Below are 14,648 nucleotides of genomic sequence, written 5' to 3' on the forward strand. Positions count from 1 at the left end.
TAAAGAAAGGATTATAAGCGCATTAAATTAGACTAAGTCAAAAATTAAAAAAAAAAAAAAAATAAGGAAGGAGGCTTTAGGTAAGGAAGCTCTATAAAAGGAAGCTGTACGGAGCCTAGGTAAAAGTTAAAAGGAAAATAACTACGGTACAGTCCCTCGTCAAAAGTGTCCGTGCCGAGGTCACGCCAAAAATGACACTTTTTGCCAAAATACTATATAAAAGTCGCATAATTAATTCTAGAGCTTAAAAAAACATCTAAAGCTACTTATAGATATATAATCTAGTAATCNCGATACTTTTTTAGTATTTAAAATCCGTAGTCCTTTATTAAAAGTCTCTAGGTTTTACCGACTTCCTACTAAAACTTACTATATTGAGCATATATTTTCTATTACTAGATATTAAAAATATGACTTAAAAATTTAATATCTTATAGGGATTTGCTTTTATTAAAACTCTCTCTATTTAAANTTTTAATTAAAAAGTATAAAAAATTGTTATAAGGTTATAAACCTAAAAAAGAGTGAAAAAAATGCAATTTCCCATACAAATTTGAAAAATTAAGGGTACAAAGGGTTATAATAAACTTTCACACTTTTAAAATAAAAATTTAAATAAAAAAAGTTATAGTAAACCTAAATGTCTATAAGATATGAAATTTTTAAAAAATAANTTTAATATTTAGTAGTAGAAAATATATATTACAGATTTTAGATTTTAGTAAAGAATTAATAGGATTTCTAAAGGAGTTATAGATTTTAAATTTTAAAAAAGGGTATAATAGCTAGATTGGANATATAATATAAACTTAAAATATTTTTTATAGCTTTAGAATTAATTATGTGGTTGTTATATAGTAATTTAGTAAGGTAGGTTGTCTAAAAAATGCGCTCGCACGGAGACTTTTGACGAGGGACTGTACCTTCGCCGTATACTAAGTGAGCGCCTATAACGTAGGTTCTAACTATAAGCTATATAATAGCGTAATTCTTAATAACGGAACCACGATATACGTTATTAATAATCAATTAAGATTTGTTGTCGAGCTTTAACTAAGTAATGACTTTGTATATACTAGAACGGGCCTAGATCTAGTTAAGGGTATAGAGATAGTAGTAGTTACGATTTAGACACTAGTAGGTCCTAAGAGGATCTTACTAGCTAACGCAGCGTATATACTAGCGTTTTATATAAATTTAGCCTATTTAGATAGGTTTAATAATAAGAATATATGGTGGGATAATAAAAAGAACCTACTATATTATAAAGACAATTGTAAGACATTTGCCTATTATGGGCGACATTATAACTAAAATACGCTTAAATATAATAAACTAAAGGCCTTATTTGCAATCTAATCGCGAGACCCCCTTCCTAATTAGGAAGTAGTAGGAAGGCTCTAGTATAAGAGACTAGGTTATGCAGCACCTAAAGCGATTAAGCATCTACCCTAGAAGGTAGAAGGTGTGAAGCTTTAAGGACTAATAACAATTAACTATAAGACCTATGCTATTAGTAAGGCTTACAAAATTATATTAAGAAGAGCACCTAATAATAAGGCAACAAGGCCCTTCTACTAAGTGTATATTAACCTATTTCCGGAGATCGTAGCGTATAACGGTTATAATTAGACAATATATTTCTTTAACGAATTCTTGCGGATAAATAAGGTAGAGATTTTTACCTAAAAGTCGTTAATAATATAAGTAATTATATAATATTTAAATAAGGTAAAGCGTTAATATAAATAGAAGATCGCGGTCATCCGAATTAATGGCGAAACCTCCCTTAGTGGCGACTTCTATAGTTAGACGGCCTAAGAAGGAATTATAGTAGAGCACTCGGCCCTATATATAAAGTCTTAGAATAGTTTTACTAAACGTTCTAGGGGGGTAATTATTATTAAGTCTTGTTGTATATAAATTAAAGCTTAATTACTAGAAGAGCTCTAGCTAAAAATTATTAGAGCTATAGCGTATTTAATTAATAGGACACCGAACGCCTAGCTTAACTAAATAATACCTTTTAAGAAGCTTTAGTTAGTATTAGGGCTCTTACTATTAAAACTAAATATAGCTTATCTATATATATACGGCTATAGAGCTTACCCGCTTAAATATAACCTCCTATATACTTAAAAGCTTAAGCTAAAAGCTTATATTAGATACCTAGTTAGGTACTAGTTAATGAATATCTTTAGGGTCTATATACCTAGCGAAAAGAAGGTAATTTAAATAAGAGACGTCACATTTAATAAGCAATTGCTCTATAATAATAATTAGCTAAATCTCGCGAATCTGCTCCGCAAACGCGCTAATTAAATTTTAGAGGTAATTGATATATTATAGGTTAACAGGACGCTTTAGGAAGAGCTTGATAAAACGTTAAATAAGGACAATAAGACTTTAGATAAGATTTAAGTGGATAATAGTAGAAATTAATAGGTAGATTCTGGTGGAAATTAAGACTAAGCAACCGATTAAGATAATAATATAGTAAGCTTATAAACCTTAAAGAACAATTTCCTACCTACCCTAGATAAGACGCTAGAACCTTAATTGATTCCTACTAAAGAATCCTTAAGCTCCTCCGCTCCCTTTACCTATTGACGACCGTATTATAAATACGTACCTATAGAGGATGACTTATAGGATAAAGACGGCGCAGCTATTAAGGAAGATAATATTATAAAGGGTAAGCGATTAAAGAGGCTACCTAAATGGTATATGGCTTATTTGACTTACCTTAAGGAAGTAGACAGCTTTAAAGTACTTTAGGCAGCCTTCTACGTAGGCCTAAAATATTATAGGAAAATCTATCGCGATAAGCTATTACCTCTACCTAAGAACTGGAAGGAGCTTATAAGACACTAGTATAGGGAAGAGTTCCTTACTACTGCTATAAAAGAATACACGGACCTAGACGGTCGTGGAACATTCGAGGTTATAAATAAGACTCCGTTAGTTAAAACGGTGCTTATAACCTAGAGATTTACCTATAAAACGGACACTAATGGATATCTAACGAAGTTTAAAGCACGACTCTGTATAAGAGGCGATCTATAAGAGTTGATTTATAAAGATACCTATACGGCAACTCTGGCAGCTAAAGTCTTTAGAGCTCTTATAGCAGTTATCGCAGCATTTAATTTGGACGTTTAGTAGGGCGACGCTATTAACGCGTTCGCGAACAGCTTAATTGACGAAATAGTCTATATTAAGTATCCAGATGGATTTACTATTAAGGGTAAATATCTACTACTACATAGAGCTCTCTACGGACTTTAACGATTGCTACGTCTCTAGTATAATAACTTAAGTTAGGAACTAACCAAATTAGGGTTAAAGCCTATTAGTAGAGAGCCGTATCTCTACTATAATAATTAACTAATTGTATTCTTCTATATAGATAATATCTGTGCCGTAAGCACTAAGGGGAACTAGTTAGAGCTTCTAAGCTTTAAGAATGCGCTTATAAAGAGATATAAGATAAAGGACCTAGGTAAACTATCCTAGTTCCTAGGAATTTAAGTCTTAAGAGATAGGAGTTAAAAGAAGCTATAGCTCTATTAAGACTCCTAATTAAGAAGATCGCTAATAACTTTTATTTAACTAATATAGGCTTAGTTAGTACACCTATAAGTACTAATAAGCTCCTACCGAACCCGGAGGAAGCTTTAAATTAAGACACCTACGTCTACTAGAGGATAATTAGATTACTCCTCTACGTGACCTATATTATAAGACTAGATGCAGCTAAAGCGTTAAGTAAGCTGTTAGAATTCCTACAAAACCCCTTACCCCTACACAACGCCGCAGCCCATCAAGCGATCGCCTACCTATATTAGTTAAGGACGCTCACAATTAAATATTTAGGATATAATGTAGGGAGTTAAGTCTTTATAGGAGCAAGCGATGTAGTATTCGGAGATAACTTAACAAGTAGATGTAGTACGGAAGGATATCTATTTATCCTATTCGGGGGACTAATTAACTGGCGCTCTACTAAGCAGATATTAGTAATAAAGTCAAGCACTAAGGCAAAGCTTATGGCTCTGTTGCATATAGGAACAGAATTAATCTAGTAGAGTTACTTCTTTAAAGAAATTGGATTAACCTTAGATAATAGGTAAATAATTAACTGTAACAATTTATAGATAATTTAACTACTTATAAAAGACGGACTAGAGCTATCTATAAAGCTTTAATACGTTAATATACACCACTACTAATTACGTTAAGAAGTACGTGACAATTAAATTAAGATTAATTGGACGCCTACTGTAGCAATAGTAACAGATGGCTTAATAAAAGCTCTACTAAGGCAGAAGCACAAGACATTTGTTTATTAATTAAATTTGGTTAATATTAAGGATAGGATCTAAATTGACTAAGGCAAGCAAGAAGATATAGGGTATTTTCGACTCAACACCATGCCAAGACTCGCGATGCAGCTTTGGCCAATAAGGGCTTAAAGCTGGGAGGGTGTGTCAATTTAGGTTGGATTTAGCCTATTACCCTATCCTTGGTCTTATTCCGGGTATACTACTACCCCTGTTTCAGTTACAGACCCCCCCTCCCTTTCCTATTTTAGACACCTACCTCATGTATAAATAGCTTCTTTTCTTTATAGTTGAATAGACAGAGTCCTCATTCTTTACTTACTTATCGGTGCACGGACTACCGATCGACAGATTCTATACCATCGTTTAAATTAGTATACCCGTATTTTTACAATTGTTTTTGCAGAGAGAAATATTTAGACCTTTGTTAAACAATGACTAGGACGGTAAAGAGTAACTTTATTCGGAGTGAACGTTTCGCAATCCCAACTGCTCTGCTCTCCCTCAGCCCCTAAATAGCATTCATCGCGGCCTGCGACGCCTGCGCCTGCATCTGCGCATTGAACGTCTGCGCCTGCATCTGCGCATCGAACATCTGTGCCTGCATCCGCTCCTCCATCTGCGCTTGCGCCGGATCATACCCCCCCGCATCCGCTGGCGTCTCAGCATACACGACATCCCCCCCTCCGCCGTCCTCAAACCCAGAGAAGTCGGCGGTCTCGACCCCCGCTCCAGAGCCGAAGAGTTCGGACATGCCGTCTCCGATCTCCGCGCCGACGAGACCGGCTAGGAGGGCGCCACCAACGCCGAGGGCGATTTTGCCTTTGCTGGCGCCTTTGAAGAATTTTTTGACGCTGGTGGTGAGACCTTTAGCCGAGACTTCTTCGTGGGGCTGGTGCTGGGCTGGTGGTTGGGGGTGGGCAAGCGAGTTGGGGCTGGCTGAGGGGATTGCCGGGGGGTTGTTGTATGGGGCATGTGGACCGTGTGCTGCGGCGGAGTAAGGAGCTGGAAAGGTGCTAGTGTATACCGTTGGAGTGTTGGGCGGAGCTAAATGGTGGCCTTGGTTAGGAGCTGCTGGGTTATTCATTTGAAGCCTTGGGCTCGGCTGCAAAACTGTGCTGTATTGCGGAGGACTTGATAACGGGATATAGGGGTCTGATGAGATAGGGCCATCCGAGGGAGGTGTTGGATTAATTAGAGAAATAGATGCGGATGGATGAACAGGTCCAGCTGAAGCGTGGTAGGGTTGTTGCTGTGGAGGAAGAGCATGAATTGGCTTAATGGGGGTAGGTTGGGCAATGTTCGACACTGGTGCCGTCGGCGAATGCGATGGCGGGGGCTGATGAGCAAATGTTGGATGTGCGGTGTTTGACCAGTTTGGTTGGCAATATCCTTGGTTTGGATAGGTAGCGGTTACATTAGTGCTCTGATAACTCTGATGAGAAGAAACAGCTTGTAATTGTTGATTTGGCTGGTTGCTTTGGTTCGAGGGCGTAGCATTTGTCGGGCTCAAGGGCTGCTGGTAAGGATTCGGAGCTCCAGAATTTGCAGGCTGTTGAAAATTCTGACCCTGGGGCGGTGCAGAGTTCACAATCTGTTGATATGGATATCCAGGAATGGACGGGATTCCTGCCTGGGTTTGCTGAGAATTATACGGCTGCACCACGCGCGAATTGGCAGAGCTTTGATTTGGGGGTGCTTGCAGTGGAGAACCATACGGTGAATTGTATGGCTGTGGTGTTGTCTGGGTCGGTGCCGTTACCTGAGTCTGAATAGCTGGCTGGCTATTTGGATGTATAGGAGGGGAATTTACATGAGATTGGTAGGGAGTCGATGGATTTTGTTGGTAGCTCATATTGTATTGAGGTTGCGTATAGCTTTGTGGAACCAGGTTTGCCTGATATGGTGTATTTGGCGTCGACTGCTGAAGGCCAGGTTGTGGTGTTGATGGATGGTGGTTAATTTGAGAGTTCACTGGCTGCGAGGACCAGTTATTTACGTTCGATAGCGATGGATAGACGCTTGGCGATGATACTGGCTGCTGTGCCGGGTTCGAGGGAGTATGCTGGAGGGTTTGTGGTTGCATGTGAATTGGGTATGAGTAAGGAGACTGAGCGGCTGAAGTCTGTTGTCCACTTGGGGAAATAGACATGGCCGACATTTGCGTCGTGATAGAGTCTTCGGCTGCCTGGCGAGGGATCTGATATGAATTTTTGGATCCGTCCTTTTCTATATCAGCGATGCTAGGAAATTCGTACTGCTTGACCTTGCTGAGTCTATGCAAGTAGTACATTTTCCCGAGTTGTGCATCGTAATGCGATTCCCAATATGGTGGGAGGGACATTTTGGAAGTTAAAATTCGGCACGAAGCTTAGCTGTGCTCTGGAAAAGAATGAGGTAAGATAGTAGGAGCTGACGAAAATTGATGGACGAAGAAGACTTATTAGGATGGGACATGCGGTTGGGAGTAGATGAGGCTGAGTGGGCAATATTTCCTGCGATAATCTGATCGAATCAAACTCTAATGCCAACGCTCACCGGTTATTGATACGCAACTTATAAAATGCTTTTAAAAGCGGCTGAGGGAAGGGTGAGAAAGTTTCCCACGCAGCAATAAACGCCTCAAGTCTTAATTGTGATGTTCGGCCTGGGCATAGCACTTGAATTGGATGCCCAAGCCACGCCACTGAACCAAGATGTATACTTGCGTCTTACCATACCGCTTTCTCACATCCCATGGAGAGCGCCGGCTTGGCCCGTCTGCTGTGGCTTCGATTCCTTCAATATGTGGCTAAACCTGCTAGAGCTGTTGTGGAATCTTGGTCATATTTGTGTTCGGTTGCAAAACCGTCAGGTTGAATATGAACTGAAAGTCCAGCAGAAAGGACGCGTTCCTTCCTAATTTGTTACGAGTCTGTGGATTTAACTAAAGCCTCCATATTGAACTGGAATCTGTAACGGGAGTGTCGAGCTAATTATATATTGAAACAACGCCAGGAGCTCTGTTTCAGAAGCCGGATATAGTAAAGTTGCTAACCTTTTGGCGTGGTTTTTAGCGGTAAAGGGAACATTAAAAATTCTGTGGCTGAGTGTTCTAGTTCTAAGGAGTTTAACTGAACGATCGCCTCAGAATCATATTTGAGCTCTATGTCGGCTAAATATGGAGCCTCCATATTTGAATATGATGTCGCAACCGAACAGCCCCTTAGGCTCCTTAAAGGGCTTCTCTTGACTTACATTTTGTAACGTTGCACCCGAGTATCCCCTGGCTACGCGATCAACAGAACGGCACCCTGGAATATTACCATCGTTTTATCTATGTATCGATGTTATTGAATTTATCCCCAAATAGCTCTTAAAGTCTGAAGACGCAAAAATTCCGCTGGTCCCATAGAATCTTCCACGGATGTAGTGAGGAGGACCCATCGACCTAAAGTTAAGGTACCTCAGCTCGACATTTGGGATGATTTGGTTTGAGCCTAAGGGGAAATTGAGGGATAGCCCTGATCCAACCTAATCAAAGTGTGGCTAAGGAGAAAAGAAGTGCTACAAGCTAGGGAAACCTTATCGGCTACACGTCAAACCAAGCCGTCCAGCATCAACTTCACGTTCCTGTGAGCCTCACTGGTGTGAGGCATTTTATAACAGCCAAAAACTCAAGGAGGAACTACCCTATCAAACACAGCTGGGAGTGTCTTTACTTTACTCACTTACTTGGTTTTTGTCATCGCCGCCCCTTTGCACATGCTCCCCCTATCCACAGAACCAAAACCAATCACCACCACAGACGTCAGATCTCAGACCGCACTACAGCACAACGTAGCGGTAACCACAACAGCAATAGCAAGAACTCCCTAGTGATATATTCTCAAGAACCTCACTTTATCGAATCTCCCACAACGACTTTTCAGCCTCCGGCTATATCAAGCTACATACACCAACCCCGGCAACCGCAGGAGAACAAAGGGTGGACCGAGCCCGGACCCGTTTTCACACCTCCCCACGTCATAAAGAAGCCAAAAAAGCTTGGTACGGTATATCCCCACCCTACCATGGCCTTATCGACGGAAGACAACGTAAAAAGCGCGCTGATGAAATAATTCCCTCACAAAGCTCCGCAGCCAGAAACATGAAAAGCGCTCCTAAGCCCCTCCGGGTGATGCCGGAACCGGAAACGCCACGCCCCATAGGCAACGAAAACGCCATGCGCTGCGTGAAGAAGCCCTGAGAGGGGAAACAAAGGAAAGAGAAGGACAAGAAGAAAAGGAAGAAGTGGAAGTGGAGGGTCCAGAACGGCGTTTCAGAGCTGTCCACACGCATGAAATCCCTAGAAGTCCCGTGTTTCAAGGAAGCAGCTTTGACTTCCTTTGTCCTAATCCTATGCCCGGAGTCCAAGCACCACCGAATCGGCAGTAGCAATCCCCATCCCAAGTCCATCCCAAGATCTTTTCAACCCGATCCGAAACCTCAGCTCCCCAGAGATCGTTTTACACTAAAAGCCAGAGACCATATCTCAAGCCCTCAAAACCCACTCTTCTCCAACCCCCTCTTCTCACCCGCCCCAAACTGCTCCCCCGTAGCGCCCACCAACCCCTCCTTCTCGCCCTTCTCCGCGCTCCCCTCCACCTCCTCTTCCCTCCGCCTCCCCATCCTCCCCAACCAAGTCTCCGCACTGACGATCGTCCCATCCACGACCGTGCTAACCTGTGCCATCATGTCGAGGCCCTCGCGCGCAAACGCAAGCATCCTGTACGCGCCGCGGACCTCCTCGCCGCGGCCCTCGCGTTCTTCGCCCGCGGTGCTCTCGCCCGCGGCCCGCCACCGCTGCGGCACGCTCAGCAGCTGCCGCCGCACGAGCACGCCGGCGTTCTCCGGCAGCGCGCCGCCGGTGTAGCGCGACACGGACGAGACGACCGTCTTGAGCGTCTGCCAGATGTCGTCGGAGAGGTGCTTCATGCGGGCCGCGAGGGCGCGGACCTGCTCCTCCTTCTCGTCCACCGGCGTACTAGAGACAGTGGTGGTCAGAGCCGTGGTGGGTGCGGTGTTCTCGCCGCCTTCCTGCCGCCGCGCGCGCATCGCTTTCTCGTAGTCGTCCAGCAGCAGCTTGAGGGCGTGCATGGCGGTATCGACGTGCTGGGTCGCGGAGCGCAGCAGGCCGAGGCAGAACTTCAGGCTGCGCAGCGAGCCCTCGGACAGCGCGGCACCGAGGCCGGACGTCGTGATCATGAGCTGCGTGGGCCAGTTGACGCGGCGGTCCTGGGAACCGCCCTGAGTCTGGCTCTGGTCTTGGTTGGGCGGCGGGCCGACTACCACGACGGCCGTGCTGGGAGTGGTGGCCGTTTCCTCGTACTGAGGCGAGCGGTGGTCGTCATACGCCGGCAGGGTGTCCGCGTACGAGCTCTGCGAGTCGCCGCGGGTGCGCGGGGTTGGGGTGCGGCTGCCGATTTCGACGTCCATGGCGTCAGAGCTCATGACGCGCCGACGCTTGTGGCCAGGACTACCAGCCGCGTCGTCGCCCTGCTCGAGGTCGCTGGGCCGACGGTGCCCACCCAGGTACCGACGCAGGTTCTTCTCAACGCCAGTGCGGCGACCTACCGAGCTGACGGTGTTGGCGACGGGCGAGCCGATATTGCGCTCGAGTAGCTCGGCGCCGTACTGGATGAAGCGCGGAGAGTAGGATTTGGTGGTGGTGTATGCGGATATCGAGCCGTTGATAGTACCGCCGAGCCAGGGATGATTGGAGGTGAGGAGCGAAAGGAGGGGTTCTGGTTCGTGGGTGCGGTCGCGGGGGAGATTTGAGTTGCGGTTGGTAGGAGACCGGACGAAGTCTGACATAGCATTAGCTAAGTGTCGATATAACAAGCATAGGTTAAGCCATAAAGTAGTGGTGGGTGGGACAGCTTAATGCCTCCAGAGGCCTTCGAGACTATCCCCCGGCGGCAAGTACTAATAGGGCGTGACATATACAGGGCGGTGTACGGATGTTCGGTAAGGGTCCAAGGCCCCCCAACTGGTATATATTTTAAAGTGTGGCCCGGTACTGCTGTGAAGCGGCGTGATAAACATGAGACCAAAACTACTCACCTGGATTCCCCAACCCTGACAGTGCCTCAGCTGCTAGCCGAACATCAGGATCGTCCATGGAGATAATGCTAGCTGCCTTCTGGGTGTGCTGATCGTCTACGCTCGTAACGCTCTCGACTTCCATAGGACTGCCAATGTCAACCTCCGTTGAGTTGCGCGGCACCGTCGACGGCACCTGCGGGAAGTTTGTGCGGGATAATGGGCGGTTGTAGTGCCATTGCAATGGGTCAGCATGGGACTTCGGATTCACATCGAGGCTACCATGGCCGGCATTGGCAGTGGAGGTGCGTGAGGAGGTAGTGGTAGGTAAGTCCAATGATTTGATGCCAGGCAAGTGGTGTCTTGTAGCTGTCGCAATGGATGGGAGGTCACGGCGAGGGACGGAGGGCAGATGGAGAGTATCAGGCTCGTGTGTGTAAGCCGGCGGCCTCTCCTGCTGCATGTTGGAAGGTGGAGTGGCTCACAGAAGCCAAAGCGACTGGGGGGTGGTGACGTCGCAAGAGCAAGCCGAGACGGGTAATCAGAAGACTGAGAGAGTTGCCGTGCTCGGAAAGTCAAAGCCACTTGCTCAGCTCCCCTGGAAGGAAGTCGTCCGGTAAAGAGGGGAGGGGGAGAGGAGTAGAGGCGGCAGGAGGGTGATTTGGTGCTTTCTAATTTGGCCCGGTGTTGGGTTGGTCGCAGTCACATGCAAGACGAGAGAAGGGTTTCGCTTAAAAGAGCCTTGCAGCTTGTTGCATGTGGAAGCGACGCTGTCACAAGCGTGCCGCCGAAGGACTCTCTCTCGCCCGCGCAGTTTCGGCTCTTCTATATAACAGCTGAGCGGAAGTAGACACGGATAAGGCATAAATAGACGCAGTTCTACTATATTCGAGATTCATCTCACTCCTACCGCTAGTTGGAGCGCAGGGTGAGAGATGGGGGTGATCGGTTTTCTACCACTCCATTTTCTTGGTCATGTCAACAGCCTGGAGTGCCCGCTAATTATTTCCCCACGAGTACAACCACCACTGCAGCCACTATAACTACCGCAATGCCCCGGCTTCAACGCGGCCAAGCCTACATTCAACCATTGGGACATCGCTAGATGATCGCAATAACATTGAGCATTACTATGGCTTCTCGTGCTGCTGCTGTTGTCGGTGGAAGATAAAGCCGATCTCTCTACACGTGCGTCACCACGAACCGAGAACTCAGAAAAACAAATTGCAAAGATGCATGAGAAATGATGCGGGATGATGAGAGAGGCTGTTCCAACCTCATCCAATCTCTTCCCTTTCTCCTCAACTAAGCTTATATTCAATCGAGCAGCTACAAACGTCACCCAGACTTCAGCTTCACTACACGTGTGTTCTGGTGAGCTACCTTCGGATAATTATCCCGTGTCTCGACAGCCACAGCATTTCCCCAATCCCCTGCCGCCGTTTCCAATGCCACTCAGTTCCACCGAGCGCAGTTATCGCCACTAGCTGAACCTCTTGACAACACAGCAGACGGCCCTGCCAGCTCCTTGATTCGTGGAGATCGCTCGAAAATCTCCGCAGGTAGCCTGGTCTCTGCCATGTGAAGTGGGATAAACATCACAGGCTACGACAAACCCCCATCACAGGCCCAGCAGGTCCGCTTTACCTCAAGCAACCGAACCCGCACTACCTAAACGAGGCAGTCAACAAGTTCAACCGCATCGTGAGGTGAGAACCAGGGCAGCATGGTCCCACAACCCGTCAAAAGCGGACGTCACTTTCAGCAGCTTCGAGGCTTTTGACATTGCCAAGTCTAAGCCATTATACTCGGGTCCGAACAACTCCCGGCCCTATCTCAATATTATGCCTTCCTCTCTCTTTCTCTCGAATTGCGGGTCCAGACCGCATGCGCCCTTCAGCAGCTCCTCGTAGCCATGGTGCAAGACGTCACCTGGCGATTCGCGCCCATCGACTCGCATGCTCACATGTTACATGAAGCGAGCTCTGACATTTGGCGTGCACGAGACGGTGGAGAAGGCCTTTGCATACCATGGGGAGGGCCCTGCAATAGGACAGCAGCCTTGCCCAAAATATGCGATATCGCGACAGGTTTGGGTTTCTCTCTAGGGCCAGGCGCTGGCCCTTCCGTTCCACACCCGTCACTGAATTGCGCTCGGCTATGGACGAGAAGTGGCTTCGCTCGAAGATCAATGGTCTCGACGGAGTAATCATGGTTAGGGGGGTGGATTCTGACCCCGGTCCCCGGTCCTGTAGACAAGAGATGAGGATGTGCGGTTGTAGCCGCTGTGTGCGGCGAGGGGATATTTGGAATTATGTATAGATGGGCATTACGAGCAGGTATTTGAGCTTGTGAGTTCTCGCTTGTAGGTTGAGGCAGACGCTCCCCGCTAGGGAAGATGTGTGGACATAAACTTAGTTAACAGCCGTGTGATGTTGAGGTAATGTAGCCGATGATATGTGTCCATTCAATAGCTGAGGTTTGGTAATCAAAACCCTCGCACTGCTCTACACCAGACACCGTTAATCTTGCATTCCCTTGACCGGGTATTCTAAGGAATATACCACGCTTTACCGAGACCCTGAAAATACGCCAACATTTACTTGCCGGACTCCAAATTTACCCAATGCAGTAGTGACGCATGACCAGCGATATCCAAAAACTTCTCCATACATAGCCAGTAATAGTAATAAATCCTTAATCTTCAATCCTCATACCCTACGCCTTCACCAAGCCACGAAACTACCCTGGCGGGACCATAGCGAAATCTCTGACGAGACTCCGAAAACGCCAATTCGTCAATAACAACCTCGTTCTCACATCCACACTCTCAAACGAGTCGGCCATCGCAGCGTCCTCGCCGGTAAGGTTGATATACTCCACTTCTTTTAGCGCAACAGCTTTCTTCGCAGGCGCGTATTTTGCTATAAACTTAAGCAGGCCAATCCCAGCTTGCTCTGTGGCTTGGGTCAAACTCGTGATGCCAGTGACTTTACGCAGCTCTTCCACGCTCTGTGGAGGTGACATTACTAGCGCCCTAATGACCACATGCGAAGCAATAGAATCGACTGGCTTGCCAAGAGTGTGAGAAAGCCGGGCGCGCAGAGCTGTCAGAGCCGAAGAAAGACGGCGGGAGGAGGGCGAAAGGGTTTCCAGACCAGGCGCCGTCAGCTGAGGAGCAGCTGCCAAAGAATTCGGGGGGTTGATAGGGCGTAGAGCAGTACGCTGGCGATGTTGCAGTGGGGGAACTCTGGTAGAGGATGATAAAATCCCCCGGTTCGGTGTCGGTAGAGAGACCATTTGCTGCGCAGGCAAACCCGGCGACGGCAGCCGCGCGGCGGTGAATTTGTGCACAACGGCAAGCCATTCTGCGGCGTAGCGGGATGGTTGGTGAGGGTTGGTAGCTGTTGATTTACGGAGATCCTCAAGACGTTGCGGACGCAGTTGCGCGATACGCTTTAGAGTGTGGTCGATGGCTATTTTATGGTACTCTACGTTGTGCCGTGTAGCTAGCTCTGCCCTTCGTTGGCACAGATCGGCAAAGAGTTCCGCTGAGACTGGGTCTAGAACGGATTCGTCTTCATTCGCTTGGGTTTGATTCTCATGTGGTTTGCTTCCTGCATTCTCTCTTTTCATCTGGGACTTGTCAAGACTCTTCTCTATGTAGACTTGCGGGAGCTGAATTGGCCGACACAGTTTCGCATGTGCAGGGCGTGGTGGTATTGGATCCATTCTCGTTCTTTTCGCTTCCATACAATGGTAGAGCATAAAGCCAGCATAAGCATCATTGGCTGCATATTGGATCTGCTTCTGGTTGAGGGGTTTGCTCCATTTACTCATCCGCACTTTATCTTTTAATAGTGGTAGGTGCAAGTGCTCCTCAACCTGCTTTCTCAATGCCACCAGGCCTTTATTGACTTGACTAGGTGAGGTAGCTGCATACTTGACTAGCCTGTATAGATAGCTTAGTTCAAATAGGCCGCATGGCCGCAATCCAAAATATTCTCTTAGACGTTTCCCATCAGCGTAGTTGATAGAGACGCCTGTTTTGGTGATGTTTGGTGATTCGATGATTTTCCGCAGTGAAGGCGCAATGAGTTGTTCGGGTGTGGAGCCTGCGTGCAAGCCAATGTGAAAGAGAGCAATTCGGCTCTCACTGGCTATCTGGATAACAGAAATCTTCTGCTGGAGTGACCCTGTGTCAGACTCCCATTCCATATCGAAGCCGAGAACTTTCTCATC

General features: G+C 46.5%; 1 protein-coding gene across 1 annotated transcript; it reads right to left on the reverse strand.

Annotated features, from left to right (window-relative positions):
* Positions 1-8,984: 8,984 nt before the first annotated feature.
* Positions 8,985-10,881, reverse strand: K441DRAFT_462987 (Opi1-domain-containing protein; the record flags this gene model as incomplete). The annotated part of the gene is made up of 3 exons (XM_067641791.1): positions 8,985-9,623; positions 9,654-10,171; positions 10,428-10,881. Coding segments are annotated over 3 exons (1,611 nt in total), but the record flags the coding sequence as incomplete, so codon positions are not given.
* Positions 10,882-14,648: the final 3,767 nt, after the last annotated feature.

Source organism: Cenococcum geophilum (assembly GCF_001692895.1).
Source record: "Cenococcum geophilum 1.58 unplaced genomic scaffold K441scaffold_50, whole genome shotgun sequence".
NCBI lineage: Eukaryota > Fungi > Ascomycota > Dothideomycetes > Gloniales > Gloniaceae > Cenococcum > Cenococcum geophilum.